Source organism: Phocoena phocoena, chromosome 5, assembly GCF_963924675.1.
Source record: "Phocoena phocoena chromosome 5, mPhoPho1.1, whole genome shotgun sequence".
In the NCBI taxonomy this organism is placed as follows: domain Eukaryota; kingdom Metazoa; phylum Chordata; class Mammalia; order Artiodactyla; family Phocoenidae; genus Phocoena; species Phocoena phocoena.
The window spans coordinates 28,811,810-28,826,241 of record NC_089223.1 but is presented as its reverse complement, the minus strand read 5'-3'; the positions used below and the strand labels follow the sequence as shown (position 1 = coordinate 28,826,241).

The 14,432-nt window shown below is 35.5% G+C and overlaps 1 protein-coding gene across 1 annotated transcript in view; it reads left to right on the top strand.

Annotated features, from left to right (window-relative positions):
- The window catches only part of IQCM (IQ motif containing M), a 351,685-nt gene that overhangs the window by 88,879 nt on the left and 248,374 nt on the right, over window positions 1-14,432 (top strand). The window contains exons 6-7 of the mRNA XM_065877201.1: window positions 4,020-4,158; window positions 8,111-8,226. Of these exons, the coding sequence (XP_065733273.1) occupies window positions 4,020-4,158; window positions 8,111-8,226 (255 nt within the window). The remainder of the gene's footprint in view (window positions 1-4,019; window positions 4,159-8,110; window positions 8,227-14,432) is intronic.

The window sequence follows — 14,432 nt, the reverse complement described above, 5'->3', positions numbered from 1 at the left end:
TTCTCTCTCATAATTTTCGTCTTTGGACACTTTTCTTCTGCACTCTAGGAGTGCTTGCCAAATCCAGTCATTTGGTATTCTGCACTGTCTTCTACTCCCCCACTAACACTGAAGTACATTTTTGGTTTCCTTGTATTTCTTGCCTTTTTAAAAACACTATTTCCATTTTCGTTTGCCTTAACAAATATTTTTTAAAGTCTTAGTTTATTTTTTCCTTGTTGCTTTTGACCTCTATTTTTTAGATTGAAATATAGTTGATTTACAATATTATATTATATCAGTTTCAATATTTTACTACATTTAAAGTTCTTGTAAAATATTGGCTATATTTTTTTGTGTTGTACAATATATCCTTGTAGCCTGTTTATTTTATACATAGTAGTTTATACCTCTTACTCCCCTACCCCTATCCTCCCCCTCCCCACTTCCCTCTCCCCACTGGTAACCACTAGTTTACTCTCTATATCTGTGAGTCTGTTTCTGTTTTGTTATACTAATGCATTTGTTTTATTTTTTAGGTACCATATATAAGTGATAATTTGATATATTTGTCTTCCTCTGTCTGACTTATTTCACTAAGCATAATACCCTCTAGTTCCATCCACATTGCTGCAAAGTGTCAGAATTTCATCCTTTTATATGGATGAGTAATATTTCATTGTATATATATACACCACATCTTCTTTATCCATTCATATGTTGATGGACACTTAGGTTGCTTCCGTATCCTGGCTATTGTAAATAATGCTGCTATGAATATTGGGATACATGTATCTTTTCAAATGAGTGTTTTCATTTTCTTCAGATATATTTTCTCACATGATATACAAAAATAAACTCAATGGATTAAAGACTTAAATGTAAGACTGGAAACCATAAAACTCCTAGAAGAAAACATAGGCAGACCACTCCTTGATATAAATCTTAGCAATATATTTTTTTGGGGGGACACCTGTCTCATAAGACAAAGGAAACTAAAGGAATAAACAAATGGGACCTAATTAAACTTAAAAGCTTTTGCACAGCAAAGGAAACCATGGACAAATAAAAAAGACAACCTAATGAATGGGAGAAAATGTTTGCAGGTGATATGACTGATAAGGGGTTAATATCCAAAATATATAAACAGCTCATACAACTCAATATAAAAAAACCCCCAAACAACCAGATTAAAAATGGACAGAGGACCTGAATAAACATTTTTCCAAAGAAGGTATACAGATGGCCAACAGGCCCATGAAAACATACTCAACATCGCTAATCATCAGAGACATGCAAGTCAAAATCACAATGAGATATCACCTCACACCTGTTAGAATGACTATCATCAAAAAGTCTACAAATACCAATGTTGGTGAGGATGTTGAGAAAAGGGAACCCTTGTACACTGTTGGTGGGAATATAAATTGCTGCAGCCACTATGGAAACAGTATGGGGGTTCCTCAAAAAACTAGAAATAGAACTACCACATGACTGAGCAGTTCTACTCCTTGGTGTATATCCAATTGGTGTATAAAACACAAATTCGAAAAGATACATGCACCCCCATGTTTTGGCCTCTATTTTGAAGAGTTGGCTTGCTACAATATAGTGAGAATGCCAACACTTTTCTAAAATTTTCTTCTGAGTCTAGTAGAATATTTTACTAGATTTTCAGAATTGCAGACTGCATTAGTTTCCCATGGCTCCTCTAACAATTTACCAAAACTTGCTAGCTTAAACCAATACATATTTATTCTCTTATAGTTCTAGAGGCTAGAAATCCAAAATTAATGTCACTGGACTAAGTTGTCAAGAGTCTGGACTCAGAGTTTTGGGACTCTAGGGAAGAATCTGTTTCTTTGCCTTTTCTAGCTTCTGAAGGCTGCTTGCATTTCTTGGCTCATGACCTCTTTCTCTAATCACTCCAGTTTCTTGCTTCTGTCATCACATTTCCTTCTCCCCTTTTAGTCACATCTCCCCTTTGTAAGGACACTTGCATGTAGGGTCCGTCAGGATAATCTTCCCCTCTCAGGATTCTTAATTCAATCATACCTGCAAAGTCCCTCTTATCCTATGAGCTAACATTTACAGGTTCTAGGGATGAGGATGTGATATCTTTGGGGCCATTGTTCAGTCTACTATAGGGAACTTTCCCCGTGTATCACAGTCACATGGACTTCAAATTCAGAATGACCTGGGTTCACAACCACTTAGCAATTGTCTGAACTTGGGCGAGTGACTTAATTAGTTTTCTTTGTTATTAAACTGGGATAAACTCAGCACCGACCTCATAGGGTTACTTTGCCAATTAGATCAAGTAATGTAAAGTGTTTAGCAAACTAGGTCCTCACTAAATGTTAACTAGCATTGTCATGATTAATGTAGGCCCCAATGTGTTTGCCCTGAGTAAGGAGAAACAGATCTATTCAAAGTGAGTGATTTCACAAATAGAGAACATGGTGGATTTTTCTCAGCTCCACTCCATGTTCACTTGGTTGTGTTGGTCACCTTTTCTTGTTCTATAGTTGAGGAGCAGGTGTCAATGCCCACTTCTCTGCACAATTCCTGGTAACTGCAGACATCTATCTATCTGGAATAGGTTGGCTCTGCCAAGATGGGGCCTTTCCTATTCCACCCCTTTATTATTTTTAGCTGTTCAGCACATGAGAATTATAATCTCCATTATACATTGTTATCAAGACCTACCTGTCCCACCCTCTGCACAGAGCTCTTTCCTTGAAATAGGACTGTATTAAATCCTACCACCAGGATTACGTCATTCCTAGTTGTTTTCTTGGAGCTGTAGTGTCCCAAGTGGATTGTGATAGATGGGGGTATGGGGAGGGAAATGGTTTTTCAATAGCAGCACCCACATTTTATTTTATTTTTTAAAATTTTTTGAATTAATTTTTATTGGAGTATAGTTGCTTTACAATGTTGTGTTAGTTTCTGCTGTACAGCAAAATGAATCAGCTATACATATACATATATCCCCTCTTTTTTTGGATTTCCTTCCCATTTAGCTCACCACAGTGCATTAAGTAGAGTTCCCTGTGCTATACAGTATGTTTTCATTAGTTATCTATTTTATACATAGTATTAATCGTGTATATGTGTCAATCCCAATCTCCCAATTCCCCCCACCACCCGCCTTCCCCCTTGGTATCCATACATTTGTTCTCTACATCTGTGTCTCTATTTCTGCTTTGCAAATAAGATCACCTACACCATTTTTCTAGATTCCACATATATACATTAATGTACAATATTTGTTTTTCTCTTTCTGACTTACTTCAGTCTGTATGAGAGTCTCTAGGTCCATCCACGTCTCTACAAATGACCCAATTTCATTCCTTTTCATGGCTGAATAATAATCCATTGTTTATATGTACCACATCTTCTTTATCCATTCCTCTGTTGATGGACATTTAGTTTGCTTCCATGTCCTGGCTATTGTAGATAGTGAGCAGCACCCACATTTTAGAGAAATGGTGTTTGTTCTGTTTGGTTTTTTCTTAGGTGGTATTAAGCTTCTTTCTAATGGCTTTCAGATGGGCTAGGGGTTTATTATTATTATTATTTTTTTTTTAAATAAATTTATTTATTTATTTATTTTTGGCTGTGTTGGGTCTTCATTTCTGTGCGAGGGCTTTCTCTAGTTGTGGCAAGCGGGGGCCAGTCTTCATCGCGGTGCGCGGGCCTCTGACTGTCGCGGCCTCTCTTGTTGAGGCGCACAGGCTCCAGACGCGCAGGCTCAGTAGTTGTGGCTCACGGGCTTAGTTGCTCCGTGGCATGTGGGATCTTCCCAGACCAGGGCTCGAACCCATGTCCCCAGCATTAGCAGGCAGACTCTCAACCACTGCGCCACCAGGGAAGCCCTTAGGGGTTTATTATTATGTAAAGATCACTGATTGCTTTCCTCAGTTCACTTCCATCATCCTATTTAATGAAAATTTTTTCTCAACTGCAGATAGGTGAATGGTTAAATTTAATGTTTTTGTAACCTTGACATTTTCGTCTTTTTATGATTGTTATAGTATTTTCTTGAGGCTATAAAAAGGGCTGCCTCACAGTCGAAGGTAACAAGCCATATTGAACCAGAAATCATGATTCTTTTTGAACATTTTTTATTTACTGTGAACTTGGAAGTATCTGCCAAACTTGTTCAAATACTTGGCAATTCAGAAAGACATTATGCAACAGTGATGCTACTGTTCTATTATGTTATATCCTAATCATGATGAAGTTCTCATATATTTTTCTAACTCACGTTAAGCTTATCCTGCATCTTAGTATTGCCTCTATCTACAAACAACTGTTTCCATTTGATAGCCAAAAAAAAAAAAAAAAGACTAAAGCTATGTTTTATTTGCTGTCTCTCAGCACACATATAAAAGTGTTAAGTAGAACCTAGTACAAAAGGAGTTACTCATATTTCTTAGATGTTTTGTAACATATGATTTGGGAGCCATGAATACTAACTGGTATTCAGTAGATATAAATAAGTTAGTTTGTTGGATCATTATTTTTATTGAATCCTTTTGGAAGCGGTTCATTATAACCAAAAGAAGGTAGATAGTTTAAGTAATTTTAGAATACATATTGTTCATTTTTGACTATAAATTAACAATATGAATTGATTTAAATGGACATTTCAGTCATTGATTCTAAAATCTGAACTAATACAAGAGATGGAATTCAGCTGCCCAAGCAAGCTTCAGGGGTTTGATTATTCAACTGATTAAGATGCTATTTGTCAACTCTAGTTTACCACCCCTTTTAATTATATAGATAATCAAACTAAGAACTGCTAATTCTGTCTCCTATTAATTGATTGTAATTACCTACAGATTAAAACTGCATGTGCAATTAACTCAAAGAATTAATTGATAGAAGGGAATTGATAAAAGGGAAACAGAACGAGCTTGGCATAAAAGAGGCTCTAGGGACAACAGGCCTGCTGAAACCAGTGGTGTCTTGGGCTCTGTCAAGTCCTCGTAAAGATACACCGCACTTGCCTCTGGACTTCTCTGGCTCTGTCAGAGGCAGTTGCATAGATTATTTCCTATGAACGTTTGGTTTCTTGGTTGACTGAAACAATATATTTGAAAGGTTTAAACTCCTATTGTCTTTGAGTTTTGTGCTGATATTCAGACAATTTGGACAAATCTATCAATTTGCAATATGGAGGAAATGCTTGTCACTACAAAGATCACAGAAAAGTGGTGAATGTTTTACCTAGCTAGAGATCCTTCCTTCCTCCCTCTTTTCCCTTGTTTCTTTCCTCATTTTCTTGGCAATATCACCAGATACAATCTTACCAGTTTTCTGTGACTCATCTAAATAATTTGTTTCTAAAGTAATTATGCGTATTAGATTTTGAAAATCCCTCTCATCTGTGTAAATAATTGGCTCATTGTTAACTGCATAAATTTGAATGAAAATGGGAAATGAAATAAAAAGCCACCCCCAACTCATATGTATTTAAAAACGATTACCATTATAAACATCAAGATAAATATCAAGAGAGGGAAGATGGTCTGGTGAAAAAAATATTTGGTCCTGAAAAAAAGAATTTTAAAAATCCCTTTTTAAAGACTCTTCCATTTTTTCAGATGTTTATATCAGTTGTATTACATGGGGCCTTTCACTCTCAGCAGTTTCCTGAGTGGCCTTTGACCCAATACCAAGTCAGTTCAGTAGCATATACTAAACATATGCTTGGGGCACAGCACTGTATTCAATATTACGGAGAATACAAAGCAAGTTAAAGACTCTCAAGTCTAGATAGGGAGATGAGATCTGAGGAAGACAACAAAATAACATGAACTAGTGGTATAATAAAGTTTTTCGAAGAGTCTAAATAAGTATTGAGGAAACGCAAGGATACAAAGACATCAGTATGGATATTTAACAATTTTTTTAATGTTCAGAGTTAGCTAATAACTCCTTGTTAATCTGATGGGATATTTTGGTTTCTTTCCAAATTTTGCTATTGTATTTTCCCCAGATTTGTTTAATCTCAGAGTATTTTATTTTGTCCTGCTGGCTGGTAAACTGGGAGTTCTAACAAGATTTCTTATTTTTTCACCTATCAATATACAGCCTACTCTTGCTTCCCCCCCACACACACACCCTTAGATTTCAGAATCTTAATTTCTCTTTGGCATTATCTGTGAAGCTTGTTGGCTCTGTGAAGGGTTTGTGAAGATTTAGTCTGATGTATGACTTTGGTCTTCTTCAAACTATCAGCTTATAACTTTCGACTGACTTTGTGGAATAAATTGGAATTTGTTGCATGTCACCTTCTGTGCTTAGCTTCTGAGGAGGAGTCATTAGTATAGATCAGTGTGTGAATGATTACCTTGAGGATTTTAGTGGAGGCTTTATTGCTTCCTGAAGTAGAAAACTTATAGCTATATTTTCTAGTGTGATAACCTGTATACTGGAGAAAATAATGTATGGCCTTCTTGATCATATGAGTCTGTTTTGTGGGTAAACAAGATAAAATATTTGAAATGCTCTAGAGTCTCTTGGAAAATAAGTCATATAGCATTTAGTTTCATTTGGGGTTGGGCTCTTCAGTGATCAAGAAGATTCCCTTTTGCCTGTGAGATTTAACCTTGTGAGGCTAATTCTAGTTCACCAGTGTTTACATAGTAACTTTAATCACATCGCTAATGAACCAGAATCACAGAGCAATTCCAAGTAAGATATTGTCCTTGCCCTGGAGGAGTTTATACATTTAAAAAGGAGATTGGAAAGAGATGCTCTGTTATCTAAAGTAGTGAGAACATTTATTGTAGAAGTTCATTGAAGGAAGTGGGTGAAATAGGGATAGTGCTAGTACATTGAGAAATGCTTCAAATTAGTCAAAAAAGCTTCATAAGAAATGTGGGGTATACACATCTCTAATACTCTTATGCTATCCTTTTATATCTCCCTGCGTTTATGAAAGTCCCCAGTAAAGGATGACATGTATGGCCTTTCCTTTGCTATCCTCTTCTCAGATACTAATCTTTTCAGATTCTCTATGATCTACCCATTATTGGCATTCGCTTCCATTAAAGATATTCATTTCTTCATATTGGGTTGTGATTGAGATACATAATTTGTTACGGTGCCTCTCCTAGAGATTTTTCCTTTTTGATAGAGGGCAGAGACTGACTGAAATTGAGGAAATATATGTAAAATTAAGATGGGGTAGGATGTGTGTGTGTATATTGATTAGAATGTCTCTGAGATAATATCACATTTTTATTATTTTATGTTACTACTCTACCTCCCTATATATAGGACACTTAACTTATGGTCCTATAAATAAATTGAAGCAATGAAATGAGAGAATACATTCCTTCTGATTTTTCTCTAAATTTATATGAAATTAACTGGTCCATGGAGGACTCTATTAAATTAAAAGTTTCAGGAAAGAAGATATGTATATGAATGAGTATTAGAAAGAAAATTGGAAATGTAAAAATAGTTTGATTCATTTGGATGGCAGGATTAAATTGTATTTCTGAGAAATAAGTGGACAAATAAATCTGAAATCTCCTCTTCATTAAAAAATTTTGTGCAGAAATCCTACATAACTACCATGAGACAGAAGAAATATGTGGGCATGTACTGGCTAACCTTTTGCTCTTCCAACCTATTTACCTTAAATACTTTCAATAATTTTATTTACTTCACAGTATCAAAACTAGCACCTTCATAATAATTTTGAATTCTCTTTTAAAGTGCTTATGTAACAGGGAGAGGAGGTTTTCTTTTGTTTTCGTAAGTGCTATTCACAAATCTGATTTTGCTTTAAGCCTCCCTTAAAAAAGAAGTCAGTGTTCTTGAAGAGAAGAATCAAAAGAATGAACTTATTAGTTTTCTGATGGGCACACTGTATGTAATAAAAACACGAGAGCTTTACTGTGTGAGGAAGCCCATCAATTGAAGCCTCTATGCAGTGCTATCACTTCCTCATCTTGTTATGGTTAGATGAAAAGATGTGATTTTAATACAGAATAGTGGGGCCATAAAGATGATTTACTTTCCTCTTTGTAACACTAAGCAGTATGATCAGTGTGTACTTTTCCTGGATAAATATTCTTTTAACCTGCATTGATATTTCCAACAGACAGAGCGTTCTATGATTGGAGAGGAGTAGTGTCTAAAAGGTTTTCCTGTTTGGCTCGTGACTCCAGTTGGCCTAGTTTCTCTGGATCATCGTCAGTATTTCAGGATTATTGTAGAGTAAGTATTTGTAAAACCAGACATAGAGTTGCATTACCATATTTCTAGCAAATGATTGAATTCATTTTGATATAACATGTAAGATGTTACTATGGGCATATTTCATTCCTAAAATGATTCCCCATTGAAATTCATCTTTTTTCTGAAGCAGTGCTTTTGTTCTGTTGTCTTATTTTGTGTAAATCTTGCTGATCACCTTAACTCCTAAATATGTATATTAGTTTTTGTTTGAAGAGTGGTAATAGCCAAAGTGATCATCACAATGGTTTGCCCTAAATGTGATAGCGACTATTTTTGTAATGGTACCTAGACTATCAAGAAAATACAGTGGAAGCCAGTGGAGAATAAAGATGTTTGTTAGGAGTGTGGCACTAAGAGGACTTAACAATCCAAGGACAATGTCACGACCACATACTAATGGTTTTGTGAGTGAGGGCTCTCCAAACTGGGGCGTGAGAATCTATGACTTGAAGATGGAATCAGGACTTCACATTAAGTTCACCTGCTCATCAGGGCAAGTTCTGAGATGTCTCTGTGTAAATACAGTAAGTTCCCTACATATGAACCTCCAAGTTGCGAACTTTCAAAGATGCAAATGTGTGTTCACATGTCCAATCACGTAAGTTAGTTCACGTGTCTGGCATACATTGTTACGTGCATGCGTCCTGTACGAGTGGTTGTGCTTTTGTGTATTTTATTGTACAGTACTGTGTAGAGTACAGTAGTACAGTATGTTTATTTCAAGCCCAGGATGTCCAGAAGCAAGCGTAAAAGCAGCACTATGCCTTGTACTGTTCTTTTCAAGGTACTGTACTATAAGATTAAAAATGTTTTCTTTATTTTTTGTGTTTTTTATGTATTATTTGTGTGAAAAGTACTATTACAGTACAGTAGTATATAGCTAACTGGGTTACCTAGGCTGACTTTGTTGGACTTACGAACAAATTGGACTTAACGAACGTGCTCTCGGAACGGAACTTGTTTGTGTGTAGGTAACTTACTGTAGTGGAAGCAACTCATGTGATTCTGAAATCTTTAGCAATGATTTCTTAAAAGAGTGCAAAATGCCATTTTATATTTGTGTCTCACGGTGTCTGTATAGATGTCTGGATTTTTTACATCTCCTATGTGTTCTGCTCTGTATGTGAATGTGTCTGTCTCATTTTCCTTTTCTTTCCTCTTTTTATATCATGAATTATTTTTCCTTTCAACTTGTGATTTGTATTAGTATTCTTGGGCTGCCATAACACAATACCACAGACTGGGTGGCTTAAACAACAGAGATTTATTTCTCAAAGTCCTGAAGGCTGGAAGTCCAAAATCAAGGTGCCAGAACGGCTGTTTTCTCCTGGGGCCTCTCTCTCCTTGGCTAGCAGAAAGCTGCCTCCTTTCTGTGTCCTCACATGGCCTTTCCAGTGTGTGTTTCTAGTGTCTCCCTCTCTTCCTATAAGGATGCTGGTCATATTGGATTAGTGCCCTTACCCATATGACCTCATTTAACCTAATTACCTCTCTAAGGGTCACATCTCCAAATACAGTCACACTGGGGCTTAAGGAGTCATATGAATTGTGGGGAGACACAGTTCAGTCCATACACCATTAGACAGCTGATAACAATTATTTTTCTTACCTACTGGATAGTTCGTTATCTAGTATTTTTAAAAATCTTGAGTTTCTATATTTTTTCTGTAAACCAAAACTTTTGAATCACATCATATTTAACTTCTGCTGCTAAATTCTTTGTGAATAAATATACTAAAACTAAATCATTGCATCCCTGTTTTAGATAAGGATATTATACAAACATTATTAAGGAAAATTATATGAATTTAGATGAGGAAATTATATCAGTATTGTTTAGTGAAATTCAAAGTCTTTGTAATCTACTATTTTCAGAACATAGTAATTAATTACAGAATAGACAGTTACCTCCAGCTAATTGGATGTATATTGCTAATTCATACATGTCCTTAGCAAAAGTAACACCCATAGAAGGCTGTTTTCATTTTCATTTTCCAGTAAAGGTGAATAAATGAACTGCTGCTTACCCTGTTTTACACTAATCATTTAGAGATTGCTCCTAGCTGTGTGAAGAAGTACATTTAAACATATTTCTTTGGGGAATAAGTTGGGCAAGAGTAGACATGACTGTGGAGAGCTCCAGATGCAAGACTGGGGAATTGCCCACGGGGGAATTAGGAGTACAAAGAGCTACTAACCATGGCTTTGGCATAATAGATGGTGCTTTGGGTATGTGTACCCGTCTAAAGAAATTTGGGGTGGACTAGAGTGGAGACTGGGTGAGCATTAATAGGCCTTTTGCCTCAGTCCAGTTAGAGGTTTATCTTACTCTTGCAAACCCACTATGTTGGGGGCGGGGTGTGAATGGGTAAGAGGGGATAAGATTCAAACCTTCAGATTTCTTTCCTGCAGCTCACTGCATCTTTAATTTTCACCATTGAAAGTCTAATTTATTTATTTATTTATTAAGGATTCCCCTTTCATTTATCCTTTAAAATAATAACAGTACTAGAAGGGATCAAATATCAAGTTCTAAGTTCATCTTTTCTGCCATTTTTTTTTTAATTTTTTTTTTTTTTTTTTGCGGTACGTGGGCCTCACCGCTGTGGCCTCTCCCGTCGCGGAGCACAGGCTCCGGACGCGCAGGCTCCGCGACCATGGCTCACGGGCCCAGCCGATCCGCGGCACGTGGGATCCTCCCGGACCGGGGCACAAACCCGCGTCCCCTGCATCAGCAGGCGGACTCCCAACCACTGCGCCACCAGGGAAGCCCTGCCATTTTTTTTATTGTGGTAAAATACACATAACATAAAATTTACCATTTTAACATTTTAGGTGTACAGTTTGGTGGCGTTAAGTACACCCACATTGCTGTGTAACTATTACCACCATCCGTCTCCAGAACCTTTTTATCTTTCCAAACTAAAACTCTGTACCCAGTAAACACTAATTCCTTGTTCTTCCTTCCCCACCCTCCTCTGGCAACAAGTATTTTACTTTTTCTTTTGGGGCTGGCTCATCTCACTTATAATGTCTTCAAAGTTCATCCATGCTTTAGCATGTGTCAAAATTTCCTTCTTTTTTAAAAAGGCTGAATAATATTCTGTCGAATATATATGCCGTATTTTGTTTATCCATTCATCTGTTGGTGGACACTTGGATTACTTCCACCATTTGGATATTGTGAATAATGCCACTATGAACAAGGGTGTAGAACTATTGTTTGAACCCTTTCTTTTTCTTTTTTCGGATATATACCCAGAAGTGGAATTGCTGGACCATATTGTATCCCTATATTTAATATTTTGAGGAATCATCATATTATTCTGCAGAGTGGTTGCACCATTTTACATTCCCTCTAGCAATGCACAACTGCTCCAATTTCTCCACATTTTCATCAGCACTTATTATATTTCTGTTTTCTTAATAGCCATCTTAATGGGTGTGAAGTGTTAAGTAATCTTGATGTGAGTTTGTTCAATCAGGTCCAGAAGACAAAAGTAACTAGGAAAGTTGAGAATGTAGAAAGATGTTTGCATTGTTAAAAGAGGAAAGAAGACAGGGTGCAGAAAACCCTGTATTTGATTTTGTAGGAGGAGAGAAAAATATAACATATTTTGCTTTCAAAACACTCTTGATAGCTTAGCTACTCATCAAAATTTTAATTTGCTCAAATAAGAAAGTCACTGTGGATATGATTTCTTTAGGCTAAAAGAAAATATCCCTTTTAAGCCAGAGTTTCTGTTTTCTTTTTGAAGTATTTTGAATCCTATATGTTTTTAGTTCTAATTAAATAATACAATAATGTTATATGTCTTTAGTTTTACTGTTTCATTTCTGGAACTGCCAACTTATCGTATTAGAATTGTATTCGAATTCCCAGTTATTTTAAACAGTGGCATATAGCCCCCTAAAACTTCTTTACATGAAGTTAAAGAAACTGCATTCCTAAGAAAAAGTTACTAATTCTACTTTTTATGATCTCTGAAGTCCTGAAACATTTGTAGCCTTAATTATCTTGAAAGATAATATTTATCCAAAGTAAGTGAGCACCTGTGAATATGATCCCTTGTATAACATAAAGATGTAGTATTACATTTCAATAATATAGGAAAGACCACCCATCTCCAACTTTGTTGTTGCAATTTCATTTCATAACTCTTCTTTACAAGGTTTTTTAACTTTATGATAATGTATGAAGCACTCCGGAAACCCACAACCTGAAGGACTGTAGGTGTGAAAAACAACTCTGGTATTTATCAAAATTCTGAGGTGCAAAATTTAGTATCAATAGTGCTCTTTAAAGAGCTAGGATAAAAGCAAATATTGACAGAACTTTGTATAAGAAGTTAATTTCTATCTAATATTTATGAACATATAGAGTAAAAACTTTTATTCATTAGTCATCAGTAAGGCAAAACTCTCCTCTGTGAGTGGCTAACTCACAACTCTGTTGCAGTGGCTCTGGGATCAGAATGTTCCCTGACGGGAACTCTGCCATTTGGTGACCCCTAGAATGAGGATGAGATGACAAGCAAGGGACTGCCCACGCATGCATGCTTGCGTACTTATCGTGGTGGTGACAGGGTTCAGAGATGGAGGATCAGAGGGGAAAGAACAGTTGTGGTTGTCTGAATGGGAGAGCAGAGTACATTTCAGGAAGTGAAAGAAGTTGAGTGTGGCAAAAGTATAGCATTCAAGAGGGCAAATGGCAAGAAATGAAACAAAATTTAAGCAAGTTCCATCGTCATGAAGTGCCTTCCTTGTAGGAAGACATTTGATTCCTTTATTTTCTTAATCTTGGATGGAAAGAATTTGCCTAACCTTGACACTAGGAAGTAGAGATTACAAGGAAATAGAACTTGGTTTAATACCTAGTTGCATTATACATTGTTTCGTGTTTCAAAGAATGCACTGTGAGTCTTCTGGGCATTTGGACCTCCCTCCTTTCAAGGAGAGCAAGTCCTTTATGAGAGAAGAAACCAAGAGTCACTTGTCCTGTTTTTAAACATACTTATAGATTCAGCTCATAAACAAAACAAAAAATTATTAGTTTTGCAGAAATATATTTTTAGAAAATAAAAAAGAAATTCCATATATAACATTATGCTTCACATTAGCTTAATTTTGACCATGAAATGGATAGACTAGATTTTAATGAAATTTCTTATCACTCTTCTCTGGAGAATTTTCTTGAGCCATTTTGGGAAAAGAAAACTGTAAGAATCTAGGGGGATATTCTTCTCTTAACTTGGAAATTTAGATATTTTTGTGTGCTTCTTTACCAAATTATGCTGTCAGAAGACTGTGGGCATTCACTTGATTTTAGTACATAATAAAAAATAGTAAATTAACTTATAATATGTAAAATATCTTTGCTTATTTTTTTCTCCTCCATCACACTTTCTTCTCTCTGCTCTTTTCCTTCCCTCCACACATTTGAGAGGTATTGTAATTAATCATTTTCATACTCATGATTTTCTCCTCTTGTGGGTTGCATTTGATAAAAAATGTCATCTGATTTGATTTTCTGATATTTCGAAGAATTAACACAAATCATTATGACTATTAAATTTAAAATTTCTATTTATTCAAATGATTTCCTAAATTTTAAAAAATCATTTTGGGTATCAATGAAATTACATTTTGAAAATTCTGTTCCTACAGAATTAGGCTTGGGTTTAATTTAAGCCTTGAGTTAACTACGTGACTATGATTTTTTGACATACCGAAGAGCATTCCAACAGTTTACTCTTATCTGATCTTTTAATTTGTTTGTTTTGGTACTATTACAAGCAGTGATGTCTAATGCTGTACATTATCTTCAAACTTCACATTTTAATTTTGAAATGCATATGTATTTTCCTATGAAATATAAAATTTTGAATCTTTGTGAAAGAATGATGTATTTATTTTGATATATACATATAAGTAAAACTATTATTTTTTTAACGTATACAGTTAAAACCCCACATTTTAATAGTTATATTGCCTTGCAGCAATATTATCTGAGCCTGACATTTTTATATATTTTATATGGGCCTAGGTATTTTATAATCATCATTTATTTTATTTTTATTAAATCTTTCCTTCTAGATAAAAATTTCTACTGTTGCCTTAGTTAAAGTACTTTTTGGAAAAAATAAAGAGGTACTCCATTGCAGAATTCCTTTAGCAATAAATAG